The sequence below is a fragment of the Meriones unguiculatus genome, chromosome 11 (genome assembly GCF_030254825.1).
Source record: "Meriones unguiculatus strain TT.TT164.6M chromosome 11, Bangor_MerUng_6.1, whole genome shotgun sequence".
Taxonomy (NCBI): Eukaryota; Metazoa; Chordata; class Mammalia; order Rodentia; family Muridae; genus Meriones; species Meriones unguiculatus.
This window is the reverse complement of record NC_083359.1, coordinates 91,232,029-91,252,917: the sequence shown is the minus strand read 5'-3', so window position 1 is coordinate 91,252,917 and position 20,889 is coordinate 91,232,029. Positions and strand designations below refer to the sequence as shown.

General features: G+C 46.8%; 1 protein-coding gene across 1 annotated transcript in view; it reads left to right on the top strand.

Moving 5' to 3' along the window:
• Atf6 (activating transcription factor 6) overlaps positions 1–5,656 on the top strand; it is a 165,636-nt gene extending 159,980 nt beyond the window's left edge. The window contains exon 16 of the mRNA XM_060364651.1: positions 288–5,656. Coding sequence (XP_060220634.1) covers positions 288–496 — 209 coding nt within the window. The 3' untranslated portion in view covers positions 497–5,656. The remainder of the gene's footprint in view (positions 1–287) is intronic.
• Positions 5,657–20,889: the final 15,233 nt, after the last annotated feature.

The window sequence follows — 20,889 nt, the reverse complement described above, 5'->3', positions numbered from 1 at the left end:
AACGAATACAATGAAATGGAAGGTTATAAGGCCTTAGTATTTCTTCCTTCTTGGGATGATGTGTTTTCTCTGTCCTCTTCAGATGTCTTGTGTCAGTCTCCACAGTGGAGGAGAGGATACAGCCCTTACTGAACCAGTGAAGACCCTTGGAGCACTAGAATTGAGGAAAGGACAGGACATACTGACACCTAGGCCTAAAGGCTGATAAAACTACTCTCCCCCCTTGAAAGTAGAGTGACAGTTCACCCTGAAAGCTCTCCCTATTGAATCCTGTCTCTTCTCTGCAGATAACGTGATCAATGGGCAGGATTATGAGGTGATGATGCAGATTGACTGTCAGGTGATGGACACCAGGATCCTGCACATCAAAAGCTCCTCAGTTCCTCCTTACCTGCGCGATCATCAGAGGAACCAAACCAACACCTTCTTTGGTTCCCCTCCAGCAGCCACAGAGACGACGCATGTGGTGAGCGCCATCCCTGAGTCGTTGCAGTAGGCCCTGGGCTGCACCGGAGAGCGAAATGTGGGCCTTACCTCGCTGAGGAACCGGTGAGCAGCGCCGTTAGCTGCCTCTGCAGCGAGCGGCGAACTGCCTCACACTCAACTCAAGGGAAAGACAAGCAGCCGCTCTGCTTTTCACCATCCCTCCACTGCGCGGAACACTGGGAGAGAGGTTCCCTCATGGCAGTGCTGCCTGGTGCTGCCTGATGTTGGTTGTTCTGTTATATCTTTCTTCACTGCTTTTCTGCTGTGTGTATTTTGTTCATAGGCATCTTCCTTCAGATCAGACCCACTTCCTCGTTTGTCCACTACACTTCCTGGCATAGTCAAGCAATTTTTATTTAAGCTTTAGAACACATGCTCGTGTGGTTTCCACCGGTTGGCTTTCTCTCTCCTTTGATTCAAATCCATTCTGAAAATTATATTTGAGAAAACACATTTCACAAATCTGAACAGCCAGAAGCATCCTCAGAGTCAAAACAGTTTGGAGTTTGGGTGAAGAGATTATCCCCAGTTGGTAAAGTTTATTTTTACTTCTGACTCGTGGTTCAGCCCTGAACAAATATAACTGCTGTGGGGTCAGAGAGTGAGCCACATGCTGGAGTGAAGGAAAGGGAAGGCCAGTGGCGGAATGCTGGGAGAGGAGGGATCTCCCTTTACACATGTGCTTACACCTTGGGAGTTCATATGGCTTTTGTGTGAATTTAGAGCTACCGTTCACTCTTGGAACTCTGCTAATCACTGCAGATCCTTAAGGACCTCAGGACAAATGCTTCCCTGTCATTGTGAATCCTCAGCCCAGGACACACTCCTGTGAAACCAGACTCGGCAAAGGAACTTGGAAGTGACCAGATTTAAGCCAAACTAGAGTGTCCCCTTTAGGGCTGACAATGCACAGAGCAAGCATGGTTTTCACTGAGAGGCTGCACCGCATTATGGCAAAAACTTTCAGTTTCTGCAATGGAAAGTTGATAAAGAAATTATCTTTTTTTGTTGTTCCATAGTGGGGCTAAAAAATTAATTAATTAATTGAAAAAGCTATGGCTGGGCACATGCCCTTATTCCTAGTACCTCTTGGAAGACAGGGTAGGCTTTGATTTAGATTAGCCTGTTCTACAGATCAGCATATTGAGTTCCAGGACGGGACAGGCAAAGCTATATAAGGAAACCACCTCAAAAAATAAATAAGTAAAATAAAAACAAACAAAAAGCAAAAGTTATGTCTACATATATTTTATTGTATTTTGCCTGCTTCTTTCACCATAGCAAGCAGCTGAATTTATACTGCACTGTGCATTGTGCATGGGTAAAGTCACCAAAATGGGTGTTGGGACTCATGCCATTCCCCACGCACTGCCTTCCTTCCTAAAACTCCAGAAGGTTTTGATGGGCTCTCCCTAGCTGGCTTGCCTTTGTCAGGTGATCCCGTTCAGCAAGTCCTCTTCTCCTTCTTCAAGTAAAGAGAGACAGCTCTCGGGGGTTGCACACAGGTCATTTTCTGTCTGTGGCCCCATTACGCCTGTCTCCTCACCAACAACTGTTTGCTGAACATTGCTGCTGTCTCCCAAGCTACTTAGATGCTTCTGGGGAAGCGCTTCTGTATTACCCTGGAAGTGGAGTTGCCATGGAGCAAACGGCTGGAATTCAGTGCCACAGTTCATCCAAATTGGCTCTTGGGTGGTTTTCGGACAAGACCTGTTTGCCTAGGGATCAGCCTTCTAATGGGTGCCAAGGAGAAGATAGTAAATGCATGAAGTACCTTTATGAGTAGCCATTCGTGGGGGAGGTGGGCTACCCTGTGACCCTGTCCTCTCTGCCTGTGAAGTAGCTCAACTGTGGCTGTGGCTAGAGGCCGTGGCCGCCGCTCATTCCTGCTGCTCCTCTGCTGGAAGACAGGAGTAATGTCTGCAGGGACTCCACATACCTCTCGCTCTCAGTGCACCATATAAGAAGCCATCCCAGGGCCTCTTGTCTTCTACATCATGGCTCTGTTGTGTTCATTCCACCTGTTCCTCAGACCAAAGACCTAAGTCATGCCACCTCTGCTAAGGCTGATCCTCCCCTACGTGTAACAGTGGAGGTGATGAAGGGGAGGCGCAGCCAAAGAGCAGGGAGAAGTTAAGGTGACCACAGCACAAGTGGGTGAGGGGAGCCTAGGAGCTGCAAAGGGCCGTTCTAAAGTGGTCTGGAGGCTCGTTTTCTCTGCCTTCACTGTCCCTTCAGGTCTTGTCACTGCCATTCATAAGTCCATCTTACGAGATGAGGAATGGGTCATCTTCACGGTAGAGTTTCAGGAAACAAGGGAAAGACAGTGGACAGATCTAAAGAAGTTTCCCCCTGTTTAAATTGGTGAAAGAGCTATGATCCCTGGGCACAGTAGTTGTTATCGTAATGTTTGCCTGCTAGCACAGGGCCCGTTGGAAAGGGAAAGCTGCAGTGCTGGAGCAAATTAAAAAGACATTCAGGTTTTGTGTTTTTTATTTGAGATTGCCCTTTTGGGGGTGATAGCCTGGAAATGTATATGCATGTACATATAATATATATATTTTTTAATTTATTAAGTCTTGAAGTGTGATTTTCCAAGATTATTTAAAAAATTTAAATAAATTTGAGCTAGAGAAATGGCCCTGCAGTTAACAGCACTCACTGCTCTTCCAGAAGAACCAGTTTCAGTTCCCAGCTCACAATCATATGTAATTTTAGTTCCAAGTGATCCTCTGCCTTTCCCAGGCCTCTTCAGGTACCAGACACACGTGGTGCACATATGTATAGGCAAAACACTAATACACACATAAAAAAAATAGAAACAAATCTGTAATTCCAAGAGGCAGTCACTTCACGTGATACTAGGTGATCTTGTGCCCTGGGCTGATGCTACTGTAACGTTGGGAGGCATTGGTGGAGACTGACAGTGTGGCCTTTCGTGTGTTTGCAAGTCTTTAAATTCAGGGGAAGGAGCTAGATGCTTGCTCCTGTTTTCCCGAGTCAGAACTGCTTCTCTCTGCGGTTGACTCTCAAGACAGCTTCCTTAGAATGTAATGTAAATCTGCTCCCAAGTTAGGAGGTGATGAGAAGGGATATTTGTGAGACAAATGTCAGCAGCACAAAGCTGGCCCCATTTTGCGTTTCTTGCTAGCAAGAAGTAGATGCTGGGCTGAAAGCAACATTACATGAGTCATTCCTGAGTTTTCCCAATAACTGTTACTTAAAAACAAAAGAAGCAGGTTTTCTCTCATGTTTAAAAAACTCTGTCGTGGTTCAGTCTTGTTGGCCCTAATCTCCATGCTGGGTGAACATTCCCCAGTAATTAGAGGAGCAAGATGCTGTTAGTCATGGCTGCTGTGACGAGAACATTTGACCTGGGAGCACTCCCACAGTTTCACAACTGTAAGACTGTGTTTTGGTCTTGCCGTTTCACTATGAAACATGACAGAAATGTACCACAAGAACAAAACTGGGACTCATGTTTGACTTCCTCCCACATCGAAAACTTGCGGTCCAGCTTCTGCTTTCATAGCGCATTAGAAGCAGCCTCTTGTACTTCCTTAACCTAAAGAGCCAGAGTCTGACCCCGTGGCCCCCCTCTCCATGAACACATGGAAGTGCCTACCTGGGACAGCCTGAGGGGCCGACTGCTTCCTTCAGCAGGCGAACAGGCCTGAACTTCCGAGTGAGACATTCTCACACTGTAGCATCGGTGCATATTGGCCAGACTTGATCACAGTTGATTGCTGCCTACAGACCCCCATAGCCCCATATTCTCCACCCACAAGTCCTTTCATCAGTTGTTGAAAGAATCGTTTTCATTTATATAAGCAGTGATTTCTTTGCTGCTAGTATGAACACCAGTCATATTTTTAACCAAAAGAACAAAAGTAAAGCCTAGAAGGAAGATGATGACTTGAGACATTGTCATTCCCACCCTAATAACACTTGGAGGGAGACATTCCTCCCCAGTGCCCACTATTGGAATTGTAGGTGATTTTTAAGTAACTACCGGACTACCTAGGGAGATATTACCAGAGTCCAAGAGGAACTATGCACATACAGAAGAAATACAGTTTTCTCCTGCCTAAGGAAATTCTCTTAGTATTCTGTTAGCTTATATTTTTAATAACTAAGCTTAAAACAGTTTATTTTGAATATTACTAGAACTTTAAGCAATTCTAATATCTGTTAGGTACATATAGAATTTATGAGAAAAAAACAATGATAAGTCTGTGTGATTAGGAAATTTATTGAGTCATATCATGGCTAGCTAGTGTCACAAAATGACCTTCGTGTTTGGCTAACTTTAAGCATTACAGATTAGTGCATGAAAAGACTGAATTCTATTGGGCTTAAGAACTAAGGAGTCAATAAGTCATTTGTGAAAGTCAACAAATGCCACACTGGTGTACTTTTTGCCCTCCATCAAGCTGGTGACTGCAGTTAAATAAAACGAGGTATGCCATGCTTCCCCGTATGCTAATCCCAGACTGAATCGGCAGATTGAATTCACAACGAGTGTGTAAAGACTGAACTGTCATAATTCATTGTCGGCTCTAGTTTCTGGGCAATTGTCAGGATCCTGGGGATGATGAAAGCTAGAAAATTCTACTTGTCTTTGAGATTCTAGTTTGGTTTTTTTTTTAGTTAATTTTAGTTCCAAGTGATCCTCTGCCTTTCCCAGGCCTCTTCAGGTACCAGACACACGTGGTGCACATATGTATAGGCAAAACACTAATTTTGTTTTGTTGTTTTTCCTTCATCATGATAATAAGGTTCAGCGAAGGCCAGTAGTATAGTATCCATGCTCATTTAAGAGTGTGTGGAAGATGGACTGGGTATTAGCTCAAGTGGAAGAGTGCTTGCTTAGGATGCCAAAGCCATGGGCTCCTTCACTACATAAACCAGGATGGCGGAGTATGCTTAGAATCCTAGCACTTGGGAGGCAGAGGTGGAAAGATCAGGAGTTCAGCATCAACTGGGGCTGCATGAGACCTGTCTCACCATGTGTGGAAGAAATGCAGAAAAGATGTATTGTTCTCCCCCTTAATAATTATGTCCGTTTACAATAAATAATAGCAACAGACTATTTCATACTTTCAAACAAGTCTTTATAATGCAATACCTGTTCTTTCTCTAAAATACAAATAAAGAGTTTTAAAACTTGGTTTGTTTGTCTGCAGAAAGACAAAAACAAGCGAATCTTCAATATTAAATGGTTTGTAATGGGAACGGAAGCCTAGAGCGGTTCTGTGGTTTGTGGGTGTTTAGATGAAACACCAAGCTTGTTTCTACTGTCCTACCAGGATAGGTAAGTAAAAAAAATTCCTTTATTGTGTCCAGACATTTGAAGTCACATCAATCACATCAAGGAAGAGAATCATCTAAAACCCATACGCTAACCTTCTGGGCCATCAGGAAGCTAGCTCAAGTACACATCCAGTCTTTCCCAAAAGCCCTTTCTCAGCTTGCGATGTCAGTGTCGGTGTGAATGAAGCTAGTCACTGCAGACTGACAGCAGTTTAACGCAGGCATTTACTGGGCCTCGGACTACTTCAAGTTCATTATCTTATTTCAGCCCTCTGCGGCAAGCTTCCCAGAAGAGAGCCAATGCAGATCATTAGCTGCTATATTCTTTAACATTCCGAGGCAAAGAGGTTGCATAGGTTCTTGCCCTGAAAGAACTCGTGTAAAGTCACTGATATATAAAATTATAACACCAGGATTCTCTGAAAGGCTACATCAGTCAACTTTGTGTTTCTGTGATAAAGTGCCTGAGATAACTCGGGAAAGATGTATTTTGGCTCGTGATGCAGTGCATAGTTGGCCCTTTTGCTGTTGTCTTTGTAGTAGAAGCCATGACAGAAGAAACTGTTTATCATGTGGCAGCCTGAAAGCAATAAGAAACTGAGCAGAGGACTGAGCGGCAATATCCCCTTCAAGGGCATGCCCCCAGTGACCTAACTTCCTCCTACTAGGATCTGCCTCCCAACGATTCTGTCAACTCCCGGTAACACCACAGGCTGGTAACTGCACCTTCATGTAGTAGGCGCATGGCCTTTGTAGGATGTTCAGGGTTCAAACCATGGCAAAGACCAAGTAGCAACCACTTCAGAATATACTTTAGTAGACTTTAGAAAGGTGCATCTCATCTAGGATGACGTCTCAGAGCCTTTCTGCAGGGAAGGTTAGCAAAGAGGAAAGAAATGAACAGCAGAAAAGAATCAAGAGCAGACATGGCAGGAGAGGGGTCCTCTAGAAAGGACCTCAGAAGGAGCTCTGGGGGCAGAAGAGCCGTAGGACTTGGATAAGCTGTGATGAAACCTTGGTCCTCTTCCTTTTCTAAACTCTCCAATCAAAGCAGATGTGTGGCTTTCTACCACTTCTGGGGAGGGAAGGAGGGAGGGGAGGGAGGGAGGGAGGGAGGGAGGGAGGGAGGGAGGGAGGGAGGGAGGGAGGGAGGGAGGGCAGGTTTAATGTGGCACAATTAATGAAGAAAGCAAGATGACAGTTCAGCAAGACAAGCCATATGGCGAAGAGCCAGAAGAAACAAAACAGTTTCCTCCTCTGCACCTACTATCACCATCAAATGCATCCAGGATTGTCCCCCTGGGACTTCGTACACAATGTGGGATGTGGGTCAAGCCAGTCTTTGAATCCCAGAGGACAACCACAAATGACACTTGGTTGCACAATACATGGTGCTGTAAGTAGAGGCCTCTTGTGGTGTAACCCTGCAATTTCTCTCTGGATAGAGATTCGGACTCAGTGTTTTGCTTATCACAAATATGTGGCCTATTTCATTGCATCATACTTGCGACACGATCTGTGCAAACACTGGAAGAGGGTCCTCCCTTGGTTCAGTTACTGGGAACAGCTGATGCTCATTGAAGACGTACGTTCTGCCAGATATTGTGCTAAGGCTTTATGAGCATTGTTCGTTTAAGCTTCAGAGCAGTCTTAGGCTGGAGAGGTGGCTCACAGGTTAAGAGAACTGCCCCTTCTTCCAGAAGACCAAGGTTCTATTCCCAGCCTCCACATGGCAGGTGACAACTGTTTTTAGTTCCAGGGAATCTGAGACACATACATGCAGGCAAATGTAAGCACGTATATTTTAAAAATCTGTTTATTGAGGTTTCTTATATCTCTCTCCCAACTCTACCCCAATCCCTTTCAACACTCCAGCACCGGGTGGGAGAGAAAGAAGGTTAGTGAGGAGAAGGGGCACAGTTTTCTGTAACTACTTCCTGCTGTTTAGGGTCATTGGGTTCCTTGGGGGCAAGTCCGGTCTTCAGTTCAGGTTATCTCCTAATTCTTCTCAAACTGTAGCCACAGCAACCAGGAGCAGCAAAGAGGAGCTTCCTTCCTCTTCCTCAGACCCCTGCCCCTCTGTGGCCTCTGGCATTTACCCTTTTAGTCTTCAGAATTAAACTAGCTGCAGCTGGCAAAGATCAGGCCCTTCTCAGAGCCTACACGAGGCAAATAGTCTGCTTCTGCGAACAATTTAAAGCAGCCCCATATATCCTACAGCTGGGATTAAAACAACATGTTTACATAACAGTTTTTAAAGACACCAAAACATCCACTACAGGCAAACATACGTACTAAAATAAAAACTTTTAAATTTTTTGTTCTCTTTTTTAATTTATATTTTTATTAATTACAGTTTATTCACTTTGTATCCCACTTGTAGCTCCTTCCCTCTTCCCATCCCCATCCCAACCTCCCTCCCTTTTCTCCACCCATGCCTCTCCCCCAGTCCACAGATAGGGGAGGTCTTCCTTCCCTTCCTTCTGATCCTAGTCTATCAGCTTTCATCAGGAGTGGCTGTATTGTCTTCCTCTGTGGCCTAGTAAGGCTGCTCCCCCCTCAGAGGGAGATGATCAAAGAGCAGGCCAATCAGTTCATATCAGAGACAGTCCCTCTTCCCATTACTATGGAACCCACTAGGACACAGAACTGCCATGGGCTACATCTGTGCAGGGGTTCTATGTTATCTCCATGAATGGTCTTCGGTTGGAGTATCAGTCTCAAAAAACACCCCTGTGCCCAGATTTTTTTTTGGTTCTGTTGCTCTCCTTGTGGAGCTCCTGTCCCCTCCCGGTCTTACTATTTCCCATTTTTTTCATAAGATTCCCTGCACTCTGCCCAAAGTTTGGCTGTGAGTCTCAGCATCTGCTTTGATACCCTGCAGGGCAGAGTCTTTCAGAGGCAGCAACAAATCAAGTAATCCAATTAAAAAATGAGGTACGGAGCTGAACAGAATTCTCAATAGAGGAATATCAAATGGCAGAGAAACTCTTAAAGAAATGTTCAACATCCTTAGTCAACAGGGAAATGCAAATCAAAACAACCCTGAGATTTCACCTTACACCCATCAGAATGGCTAAGATCAAAAACTCAAGTGATAGCACATGCTGGAGAGGATGTGGAGAAAGGGGAACCCTCCTCCACTGCTGGTGGGAATGTAAACTGGTACAACCACTTTGAAAATCAGTCTGGCGCTTTCTCAGACAACTAGGAATAGCGCTTCCTCAAGATCCAGCCATACCACTCCTAGGCATATATCCAAAAGAGGCTCAAGTATACAAGGACATTTGCTCAGCCATGTTTGTAACAGATTTATTTGTAATAGCCAGAAACTGGAAACAGCCCAGATGCCCTTCGGTTGAGGAATGGATACAGAAATTGTGATACATTTACACAATGGAATATTACTCAGCAATTGAAAAACAAGGAAATCATGAAATTTGCAGGCAAATGGTGGGAACTGGAAAAGATCATCCTGAGTGATGTATCCCAGAAGAAGAAACACACACATGGTATATACTCACTTATAAGTGGATATTAGACATGTAAGATAAACATACTAAAATCTGTACACCTGAAGAAAGTAATCAAGGAGGACTCTGGCTAAGATGCTCAATCCTCATTCAGAAAGGCATAGAGGATGGACATCAAAAGAGGGAGAAAACAGGGAACAGGGCAGGAGCCTAATTTTTTTTATTTAAAATTTAAAAGATATCTATGACTCTGCCTAGTCATAGATATCATTTCCCACACTCATATCACAGATGAAGAAGCAGAAGGGATCAACTTGGCCAGGATCTCACAGTTATTTCGTAGTGACGCTGGAACTGACATTAAGTCAAGGTTGGGAAACCATAGCCTTCTACATTGCCATTCATTAAGGCCATCCTTAAGGGATGGCAACAGGTAACAGAGCGGAGAGGAAGAAATCAAACCACACAGCGTGTGCCGCCGGGGCGTTGAGGCAGGGTCGGGAAAGGGGAGCATCACTAAAAGGCAAGTGCCGAGGAGCTTGCCAGGAATGACTAGTTCCCTCAGAAGACAATGCTGACTGCCTGGAGAACAGCTGCTGCGCTGGCTCCGCTGGACGTCAGCTTTGTGGTCTCCATCTGCAGGAGTCACACAGTGGGACATAACTTGCAACCCTATGGGGCCATCCTAGGCCGGCTCTCTTGTACGTACTTCCACACCACGTCTCCCTGCCTTACGAGCTTTCCTCACAGAACTGACTCCTAGTGAGCGTGCTGGACTGTGAGATGGTGAGAGATTACTAATCAGGAAATGCATTGGTCCAACAGCAAAGGATGTATCTTACGACAAGTAAAATACACTATATTAATAAATGGGCCATTTTATAACATTAACTGCTTGCAAAACTTTCCCCGAAACCTATGCTCCCTTAGACGAGGAACCTTGTAAGACTAATTTTAAAAAGTGCTGCCTCCAGTTGTTTACAGGCGTAACTCAAAGTTCTGCACACAGTGAGCTAGGTGCCCGGGAAGAACTCGGAGCCCTGAGAGCATTCTCTGGCTTTCATTTCCAATCTCCAGCCTGACTTCTTCAAGGCTCTGGGGCCATCCCCGTGGTCTGAGCACCAGTGGGGCTGGTGGGATTCTTGGACTGTTTCATCACAGACAGTGGGCTAGAAGAAATGACCGTGGAATGTGGACCTTTAACCACAGCCTACGTGCTGCCCCAAGCTCAAGCAGCTGGCATTCGGCTGTGGGAAACTGTGGAGCCTAGACAGTACTTTTTTCTTTCTCTTGAGGATGCTGAACCGGTGCCTCTTCCCTGGTTCCATGGGGTCACCCTCCGTCCCCACAGAAGAAAAGGCAACTTCCACAAGAGGCTGGTCAGCCTAAAAGAATACAGCTAGTCACAAGTTTGATCCCGGGGGAGAGCTGGGGGTGGGAGGCTCCCTGCCTGGGGTTTACCATAAGCCACAGTTAACCCCCTCATTTGACTACTGGTCCCAGGATAGAAATGGTGTGTTTACCACATTGCCTCTGGTTTCGAGTTGCTGGAATTCCCCACTGCTAAGCAACATTCTTCACATCAGACCAGCACATTGCCCCTTTGGGTCTGGCAGTCTCTTAGAAGACAAAATCCAACAGCTCTCCTACAGCCAGCCAGGCCCTTTCCATCAAACCACCAGCTGGGAGGAACTGGAAATCCATCTTAATTTAAACAGCCTGGGCAGGAAGGAGGCTGGAGCATTGAAGCCTTTGTTGTAAAGGGCTCTGTGGGTCACAGTCCCGGTGAGCATCTCTAGCTGTACACTGCACACAGGGCGGGGGTTGGGGGTTGATTCCTCTCCCCGGGAATTAGGATCTGGTTCAGGTCAGCAGGACAGGAACCACCCAGATGGAGACTTAACTCACAGAAACTAGTTTTTGTTTTGTTTTGTTTCGTTTTCATCACCTCTGAAGTAGATGTTTGTTAAATACTTGTCATTCCTGTGAGACAGGGATGTTCGGACAGGCAGGAATTCTCTCAGGGTCTCAGCCATTGTGTTAGACCCAGGAGTGCTGTGGGCAGTGTGCTCTGGACGTAGGGTTTGGAGCATGTTAAACTAGATCAGCATTTTGAGTTGCGTTTATGGTGGTTTAAATAGGAGTGGCCCCCATAGACTCAGGTATTTAAATGCTTGGCAGTAGGGAGTGGCACTATTAGGAGGTGTGGCCTTGTTAGAGAAGGTATGCCACTGTGGGGGTGAGGCTTTGATGTCTCAGGCTACGTCCAATGACTCAGGCTCCATCTGCTGCCTGTGGATCAAGATGTAGAACTCTCAGCTCCTTCTCCATCACCATGTCTGCCTGGAGGCTGCCATGTTCCTTTCCATGATGATAATGGACTAAACCTCTAAAACGTTTGTTTGTTTGTTTGTTTGTTTGTCATTTTCTCTGTGTAGCTCTGACTTTCCTGGAACTCCCTTTATGGACCAGGCTGGCCTTGAACTCACAGAGATCTGCCTGCCTCTGCCTCCTGCGTGCTGGGATTAAAGACATGCACCCTCTGCCCTTAGTCTCGCAAGTTGGGACTGGTCTGTAACTATAGCCCCTAGATTGCTGTAGCCCCTAAGTACTTACTAGAAAGCTCTAGCAACTTCCAAGACTCCAAGTCAAACCTACTGAGTCAGACCTCGTGATGGTTTGAATGAAAATGGCCCCACATAGGCTTATGTACTTGAATACTTAGTCCCCAGCTGGTGGAACTTTTTGGGAAGGATTAGAAGGCTTGGCCTTGTTGGAGGTGGTATGCCACTGGGGCTGGGCTTTGAGGTTTAAAGAGCCCATACCATTCCAAATTATCTCTGTCTGTCTCATGGTTGTGTGTCAAGATGTGAGCGCTCAGCTTCTGCTCCAGCACCATGCCCGCTGTCACACTCTCCTCCATGATGGTCACGGACTCCAACCCTCTGAAACTGTAAGCCCCAAATTAAACACGGCCTTTGCCTTTATTGTGGTATTTTATCACAGCAACAGAAAAGTAACTAAGAGAAAATCTGAGGCTGGCTAGGCCCAGCAATCTGTTTAAACAGGCCCCTAGAAAAGTCCACATAGGTCTGAGAGCCCTGTAGGAAGATGCCTGCCCAACCAGCTGGAGCTAAGGACATGCACACTCTGCCACCGGTAAACCTCCTGCAGCTTCCATCTTTTCTTTCTGTGACTGCCATTTGAACGTCCACAGGGGTTGTCATGAGTGCTCACAGTTTCTTATCCTTTATTGAATCACATGGCCTCCCAGGTGGCTGCATTCCCAGCTGAAGTGATAGGAGTCAGGACTAGGTCCTTTTATAAGGTCCAAGTGCTCAGCCAAGTTGACAGCATCCAGGGCTTTGGGTCTGAATCCAGGAAGAAAATACACTGACTACTTGCTCTCCTCCAGACTCCTGGACATTGGGCTCCTGAAGTGTCCAGCTTGAAATCGATCCCTCTGGTGATAAAAGAGGATGTGTCCTAGGTTGGTGATCAGCCCTCCCAGAGATACAGGCCCAGAAAGCCCAGGAATATCTTGAGAAGTTATCCTGGGCCCTCCTCTCTGTCCTCACAGTTCCTCCACTTCTGTGGAGTATATTCAATTGGCTACAGGCTCTCACTCCCTTCGGCACAGCCCTCTCCATACTGTTGGCTCCCAGTCTTTGAGATCACTGGGAGTCTTTAAAACCTACTGGAGGCTGGCTCCCACCAACAGACGTTCTGACGTAGTTGCCAGAGGGTGTGATCCGAGCACATTTCCCCAGATGATTCTAATGTGTAGAAGAGTTTGGGAACCAACAAGTTGTATCTGAGGCCTACATCTGAGGTTTATGAAGCAACCCAATTGAAGACCCTAAGGGGAGGGCAGGGTTCCAGGGACACACAGAGAAAGTCACACAAAGTCAAGACCGAGCAAACATCTAGGAAAGAAACGAGAGAGTAAGCAGTGAGGGTGGCTATTGGATTCCATTGTAGAGATGACGTCAGACATTCCTCTGCGATGTTAGAACGGGAAACACATGAAAATAACCATGACTGCAAATGGAACTTTCTGAGAAATGGCATGTTCTTGGAAGGAGAAGAAACTGGGACTGGGAGAAGGAGAAAAGAAAGAGGGCAGAGGCGGGGGCAGGGAGGCCCAGGAGAGAAAGAGAAGGAAGGTGAGATTCTGCTCCCAGGCTTCTGGCCTCGGAGGAGCTGACTAGAAATTATATAAACAGAGAGGAGAAGAAAGAAGGTGTGAGTTGGTGTGAGGGTTAGGTGAAAGAGGATAGTGCCTGACCCAGAAGAAGCATGAAGCCACACAAGGACAGATAAACCAAGAGAAAGAAGAGGGGCCCACTCTTGAGAAGATAGACCCATTCAAGCATGGTGGGTGAACAAACTCTTCCAGCCTTGGGCCCTGGGGTTGGAGGGTTTCCTGGGAGGAGGCGTCACACATAACTTCTGGTCACATTGGTTCTCAAGGAGAAGAGTAAGACCCAGCAATGCCTCATTCCTGCCCCTCCTCCTCCTGTTCCCGAGAGAGGACTCCATGCCTGGAGGTGGGAGGCCAAACCTTTTCTCTTGGAATTCTCCTGGGGAGGGAGAGCCTGTGCTTCAAGAGTAGCCTTGGAAAAGAGCCTGAAGGGCCAACAGGCCAGCTTCAGCCTCAGCTGCCATGTATGTTTATCAAGATGCAGAAAAGGAGCTCGGCCCCAAGCCTGGCACCAGGCTCATTCTTAGATCACACCCTAGTGACTTCTCTTGGGAGAAACATCCAACTACTGAGCCAGAGAAGAAAAAAAAATAAAAGAAAAAAACTTAAAAGGACAAAACCAAGGAAAATTACACAAGCTCTTAAATTCTTAGAGGAAAGGGTTTACAATGACTACACACGGCATCAGGCGACTCTTCATGATAGAATGTGCTGATGGTCTACCTGCTTGTGACAAGCCATTGCAGAATAGAAATGCCACCCGTGTCACATGGAAGAAGGCTCTGACTCCCAGCATGCCTTGGCACAGGCAGGGTGCTCCCATCTTCACTAGTGTGAGACTACCAGGGAAGATGTGGGCATGTCTCTCACACATACACACACACACACACACACACACACACACACACACACACACGTCCCATTCTGCTCCCTACCGTTTGAAGCTGTTTTTCTGGGAGATCCTTAGGGAAGCATACGGCCTGTGAGGAGCCCATCATCTCTCTAGACTGAAGTTATCTACCAGCCAGTGTCACCCCTCTTGGGTAGGGTAGACCCTCAGTGCTGTTGCTCAGGCTGCATCCCCCCCCACCTGGCCTGGCCTGTGAGCTATGTCTGAGTGTTCTGGGAATCCACACTATAAGTCTTTGAGTCTTGTAGCCAGGCACTGCTTTGGGTCCCCAGTATTTCCAGTCAGCAGCTTCCTGTGGGAGAGTGGTCTAGTTCCCAGCAGGCCTCCTGGCTTCCTCAGAGTTCAGAAAGCAACAAGGCCTAGGGGCCAGAAGCAGTTACTTACTCTGAGATGTTAAGAGAGAGGAGAGAAATAGAGGGCCCCAGCCTCTTGGAGTCAAGAGCTTGTCTCCTGCATAGCCACAGAAGGGAGGATGGTTTGTCCTGCAGGAATGCTGGGACCAAAAAGGGCATCCCTGTAAAGGCCCTTTCTGTTCTGAAAATGCATCATGGAAGAAAATGGCCCCTCCACAACAGAAGCGGCCATTGTGAGGTGAAGGAGTCAGCATGGAACTACGCTCTATGGAGGCAGAGAGGAATTCCTATACCAGTGGTGAGGGCTAGAAGGGCAGAGTAACCCAGAGGCCACTGGGGCCTGTGGGTATCAGGGGCTGTTGAGAGGGCAAGATGGCTCAGTGGGTGTGGCCACCAGCCTGAAGCTCTGACTTCAGTTCCTGGGGTCCTTATGGTGGAAGGAGAAAAGTGACTCCCACAGATTGTCTTCTACCCTCCATGTGAATGTATTAAAGCACATGTGTCCACAAACAAATGAGTAAGTGTATTCTTAAAAATGTAAAGGTTCTATTGTGTGAGCAGAACCAGAAATCTCTGCTGGCAGCCAGGACATCTACTGACCTTGCTGAGCTCTGACAGGGAACAAGAAATGTTCTTCAGGGACCACCAGACCAAGGAGGAAAACAGGAGAGGCCCTGAAGTGGTCTAGTAGAACATATGCTAATACACAGGTGAGCAGGTTTGGGGGCCACAGGGAAAAAATGAGGGTCTTCCTGTGGGAGGTAGGTTTAAATGAGGCCTTGAGGAAAAGGGAGAATTCGGCCCATGCTGACTGGGAGGGACAGTTGAACAAAGGTGAACAAGCTCCCACAAGCCTCATAGGCAGTGGCCTGTTGTGGCCAGGGAAGAGTCAAACGGGCTAACAGGTAAGGTCTTATGCCGAGGGTGTCACCTCGATATTAAAACTGGTCTTGAGCAGTCATAAAGGGTTCAGACAGTTTCTTGAACTTGGTTCTGTTTTAAGAGTCATGTTCAGGGGCCTGGGAGGGACTGCACAGGAGTCAGCTTGAAAAAAAAAAAAAAAAAAAAAGCTCTTTGAAAGGCACGGAGCACTGCTTTGATGGCTGTCTACTTGACGACATCTGAAATTAACTAAAACCAAGTGGCCGGGCACACTCGTAAAGGATTTTTATATTTTTATTAATTAAATAATTTGAAGAGAAGAGACACACTTCTAAGGTAGACTTTTGAGGTGGGAAGATGCATCTTTAATCCAGATCTTTTGAGGCGAGAAGATCTACCGTTAATCTGGGCCACACCTTCTGCTGGCCGTCTTTATAAAGGACATGGAAGAAGAAACTCTCTGTGGCTGGCTTGCTCTCATTCTCAATAACAAATGTCTATTCCTTCCCTGGCATTAGAGCCTGCTTCTTCAGGATTCTAGTTTATCCTAAAAACTAGCTGAGACAGCCAGCCTCATGGAAAGAACAACTACTAGATTCTTGACTGCTGGTGGACAGACAGCCTTGGTTGGACTAGCTGGGCCACAGTCTGGAAGCCATTCTAATAAATCTGCATTCTGTAAGTTATGCTCTTCTAGGGAACCCTGACTAATACACTGCTTTTCGCTAGTGTATACCTCCTTCTCCCAGACTGTTGAGCCCTGTGGCCCTGGAGTACAGGAATTCTTTCCCCTCTCGATGTAGGAAGGCCTTGAGGATTCCTTTAGTGACCTCTCAACTAAAGGGAAGGGCCAGTGCTGACAACGCAATAGAATTAATATTTATGGAACTCCTCTATGATCCTAGAGCAATACACAGAGGATTTTTGCCTAGCCAGGCGGAGGAGGGGTTGGGAGCTGACCTCTACAACCAGGACCAAGGAGAGCACACCACTCCCAGGGCTTTGCCGGGCCACAGGCTCACATTGGAAATTCGAGCTTATCAGAGGTTGGAGGGTGGGGCTGGGGTTCTTTACAGAGCAGCAGGCAGACCTAGCATCTTTCTCTCCAACTTAAGCCTCACTTCTCCAGTCCAGAGCTGGTTGCTATGGAACTCTGGGAAGTTCACCAGAGTTCTCTGGCCCATTCTTGGCTCTTGTGGCTGTTGGCTGGTTTTTAAGTCCCCCAGGCACTGCCAGATTTTCCTTGGTGCTCTCAGGCCAGGCCATCTCCTCCGGAGCTCAGCTGAGGTCACTTGGAAAGTAACCCTGGAGGAGGGCCTTGCCCCACATTGCCGCAGCCAACTAGCCTTTGTTCTTGTGTTCTTTCCTGTCCACTCTCTTGTTGACCTGCCCTGTGTTACCATAGGTCACTCTGCGGTCCCCAAACAGAGGAAGACTAGGCAGCAGGAGTTTTCATACAACTTGTTTGTGTCTAGTGACTCTGGGAGAGCACTAAAAATGGAGCACCCTGGGGACACTGTGCCATGACGTCTTTGTAACCACTGGTTTCCAGAAAACCCTTAATACAGACACACTTCATCCTTCCACATCACACATTCCTGGAGACTCACAGATAATCTGCTCATTTATGTTCGGACTTATGCCAGAATAAGTTACACACACACACATACACACTCACTCATGTGCAAACACACACTCCAATATGGCTAACTAGAAAGAAAAGAGAACACTGAAAACATAAAATAGACCTGGTAGAGAGGCAAGGCCAATGTGGGTGCCATAAAAATCCCGCGTGTTTCTGATGAGCCTGAAGCTTTCCAGCAGCTCATACGAAAAGAGAACTTGGTATGAAATCATAGACCTTTGGAAAACTGATGTGGGTTTTGAATGTATTAGTGGAGGTTGCTGTTAAGCATAATGTTTCCAGTGGACATCTGGCTTGGGTTGGTTTTATTTGCCTGTTTCTCTGCTCGGCAGCCCTTCCTAGGGGAACTGCCCCTTCTGAATTGGGTATATTGAAGGTGGGCTGTCAGTCAGAACTCACCCCGGGTGGGAGGTAGGGCTGGCACCCAAACTCCTAGTCAGACACCCTCGTGAAAATCTGAGTCTTGGATAGAGACATGAGGAGCTTGGAGTGTCTAAATCGGAGTCTCCTGTGAAAGTACCATCTCCCGGAGACATGTCACAGAGTTCTGCTGTCCGGGGCTGGTCTGCTCTGTTCCTTCCCATGATCTGATTTTCCACATTTGCCTCTGAGACTGCAAACTTCTCAGTGTCTTTCCAGTAAATTCCTTTTGGCTTAAGATAGCACAAAACTATTTTTGCAGCTTATGACCAAGGACTTCTAAAGATATGAGGCTCATAAAAGTTTGTGTAGAATATGAGAATGCCCTCAAAATGCAGATTCTTTATTCTGTATTGGCCTCTTAGAAAGTCATAATCCCAGACCTTTTATCCATGCCCCCTTGTGATTTCACAAGAGTTGGGGGGCAGTTAATGAAGCATGTGGGGAAGAGGACATGGGTGTTGGGGAGCTCATGGGATGCCAGAGAAAACTCTGTGGTCAGGAGAGCTAAGTTCATCTTCAAGTTACCCAGGACAGAAATATATATTCAGGAAATAATTCAGAATATATTCAGAAAATATATATTTAGAAAATAATATTGACCAACACTGCTCTTCTGTGCTCAGTGAAAACCCCAAGTGACTCCATTTCCTGCAACTTATTTCCCTAGTTCAACTACAGGTTATATTGCTGCTGCTCTGGATTTCCGGAAGAGGCAGCTAGCTGGTCACCCTCGCCCAGGCCTTGACAGGGAGGGATGAATGCTATAGGTCCCTGGGTAGAGAGTGTGGCTTCCCATAGGTATCTTCTCTCAGTATGTCCAGGGTCTGCCTTCCTTGAGCCTCAGTTTCCCTAAGTCTCATCATGGCCCCATTATAGCCTGCCTGGCCAGTGGAACACTGGCCGAAGGCCTATGGGCAGGAAGGCCCTGAGGAGAACCGAATTTGAGAATGGCTGCCCAAACACTCGCTGCAGAAAGCCCTGAGACTTCAGTCTGGGTCCACTTTCGTAGTCTCTAGTTTGACTTTGCATGCTGTGTGGTCAAGTCCAGTCCTCATTCACGCAACAGATCCCTAATGTGCGGACACTGTAAGTTAGACTGGGTGCTGAGAGGAGTCCCAGATGAAAGAATTGGCCTCTTCTCTGTCTCGGGGCTAGAACCCTCCCTGCAGAGACCACCTGTTCACATACACCTCTGAAGGCAAGCGAAGTCATATCGTTGGGCTCGTATTTAAGGCTACCTTTGCTGTGTCCAGGGCAGTGGGTGTGTTGGCTGGTCTTACATCACACAAACTATGACACACAAACTAGAGGTATCTGGAAGGAAGGCACCTTAATCAAGAAAATGCCTCTATAAGATCTGGCTGTATGGCATTTTCTTAATTAATTATTGATGGGGGAAGCTCAGGCCATTGCGGGTGGTTCCTACCATGGGCTGGGGGCCCTGGGTTCTGAAAGAAGGCAGGCTGAGCAAGCCATCAGAAGCTACATGCTACACTCCTCCACTGCCTCTGCATCAGCTCCTGCCTCCAGGATCCTGCCCTGCTTGCTTTCCTGCGGAGACTTCCCTTGGTGATGAACAGCAATGCAGAAGTCTAAGCTGAATAAATCCTCTCCTTCCCAACTTGCTCTTTGGTCCTGATTTTTTTTTTTTTTTTTTTTTTTTTTTTTTGTCACAGCAATAGATACCATGACTAAGGCAATGGGCTGACATCACTTGGATAAGATCTTGCAGACAGCCCAAGTATCAAGGAAGACGGGCCATGGGGGCTGGGAAAGTGTCCTGGCTGTGGGAACTAGGGGAGTAGAGGGGGTGAAGGTGGGAGTCTCAACCAAGCTTGCCTCTCATTCCAGAGGATGGATCGCAAGCCTGAGCCAGTCCGCAGCTAGGACTCAGCAGGGAGGGGTCTGGAAGCTTTTAAACTCTGCCGATGTGAAGACTATAAAAGCATTCAGAGTTGGGAGGGAAATTTCAAGAGAATGTTTGAAGGATTCCTTTGCAAACGGCTCGGCTGGGTCCTGCTGCCTTTCCGGGTGGAGTATGCCTTCTCTCCATGCAAGGCTTCAGAGGATGATTTTAAACACACATCTGGAGACACTTAATCCATGTTCTTGTAGTTCGGGGGCCACAGTGGATCAGCAACTAACACCCATTTGGGTGACCTAAGATGGGAAGATGGGCTGACAGACAATTCCCGAATACACACACACACACACACACACACACACACACACACTCACACACTCACACACACACCACTACGAAGCTGGGAAGAGACTGCACTCCCAGCCTTTGTCAGGATAAATAATGTGTGAGAATTTTCTGTGGGCCAGATGTGGCCGTGCATGAGGTCATCCTGGGTCTCATCCCAGTGAACCATTCAGAGGGGCAGAGGAGACAGCACTAGATTTCTCCGGGTTCAGGAAAGGAAGATGGCCAACTGGAATAGAGGTTAGTCACGTGAAGAGAAAAATGGCAGACTGTCCCCACTGAGGGATAGGGAACTCTTCTGAGGACCACAGAAGTGCTCAGGGAAGTTTCTGAAAGGCCTCAGAGACCTCCAGGACCACACAGACAGGCAATGCGAAATTTCCCACCTTAGCACTTGGCCTTTCCCTCTCTTCCTCATCTCATCTCCTCCACCTCCTTCTCCCCACTCTCTCCTTTGACAATGGCCTCCTCACCAATGCCAGGACCCAAGTTGGGCAGTGGCTGGGCAGCAAACTGAAATCAAATTTAGTGTTTTGTTTTCCAATGTTTTTTTTTTTCTTTTTAAACTCTTTTCAGACTTTATTTTTGAATTTTATTTCATGTGTATGGGTGTTTTGCCTTCAGGCACCTCTGTGTACTACATGTATGCCTGTTACCCGTAGAGTCCAGAAGAGGATTTCAGGTCCCCTACGTCTGGAGATACAGATGGTTGAACGCCACTAATGTGGGGCTAAGAATTGAACCTGGGTCCTTGGGAGAGCAGCCAATGCTTTAACTGCTGAGCCATTTCTACAGCCACTTGATGTTTTCATACAAAAATTGATTACCTTGGTGGTGTACGGGCAGTAATCGCACGCAGCACCTGGGAGGCTGAGGCAGGAAAATCAGAAGTTCTAGGCCAGCCTGGACTACACAGTGAGACTATGTATCTATGTATGTATATGTGTGTCTCTCTCTGTATATATATATATATATATATATATATATATGT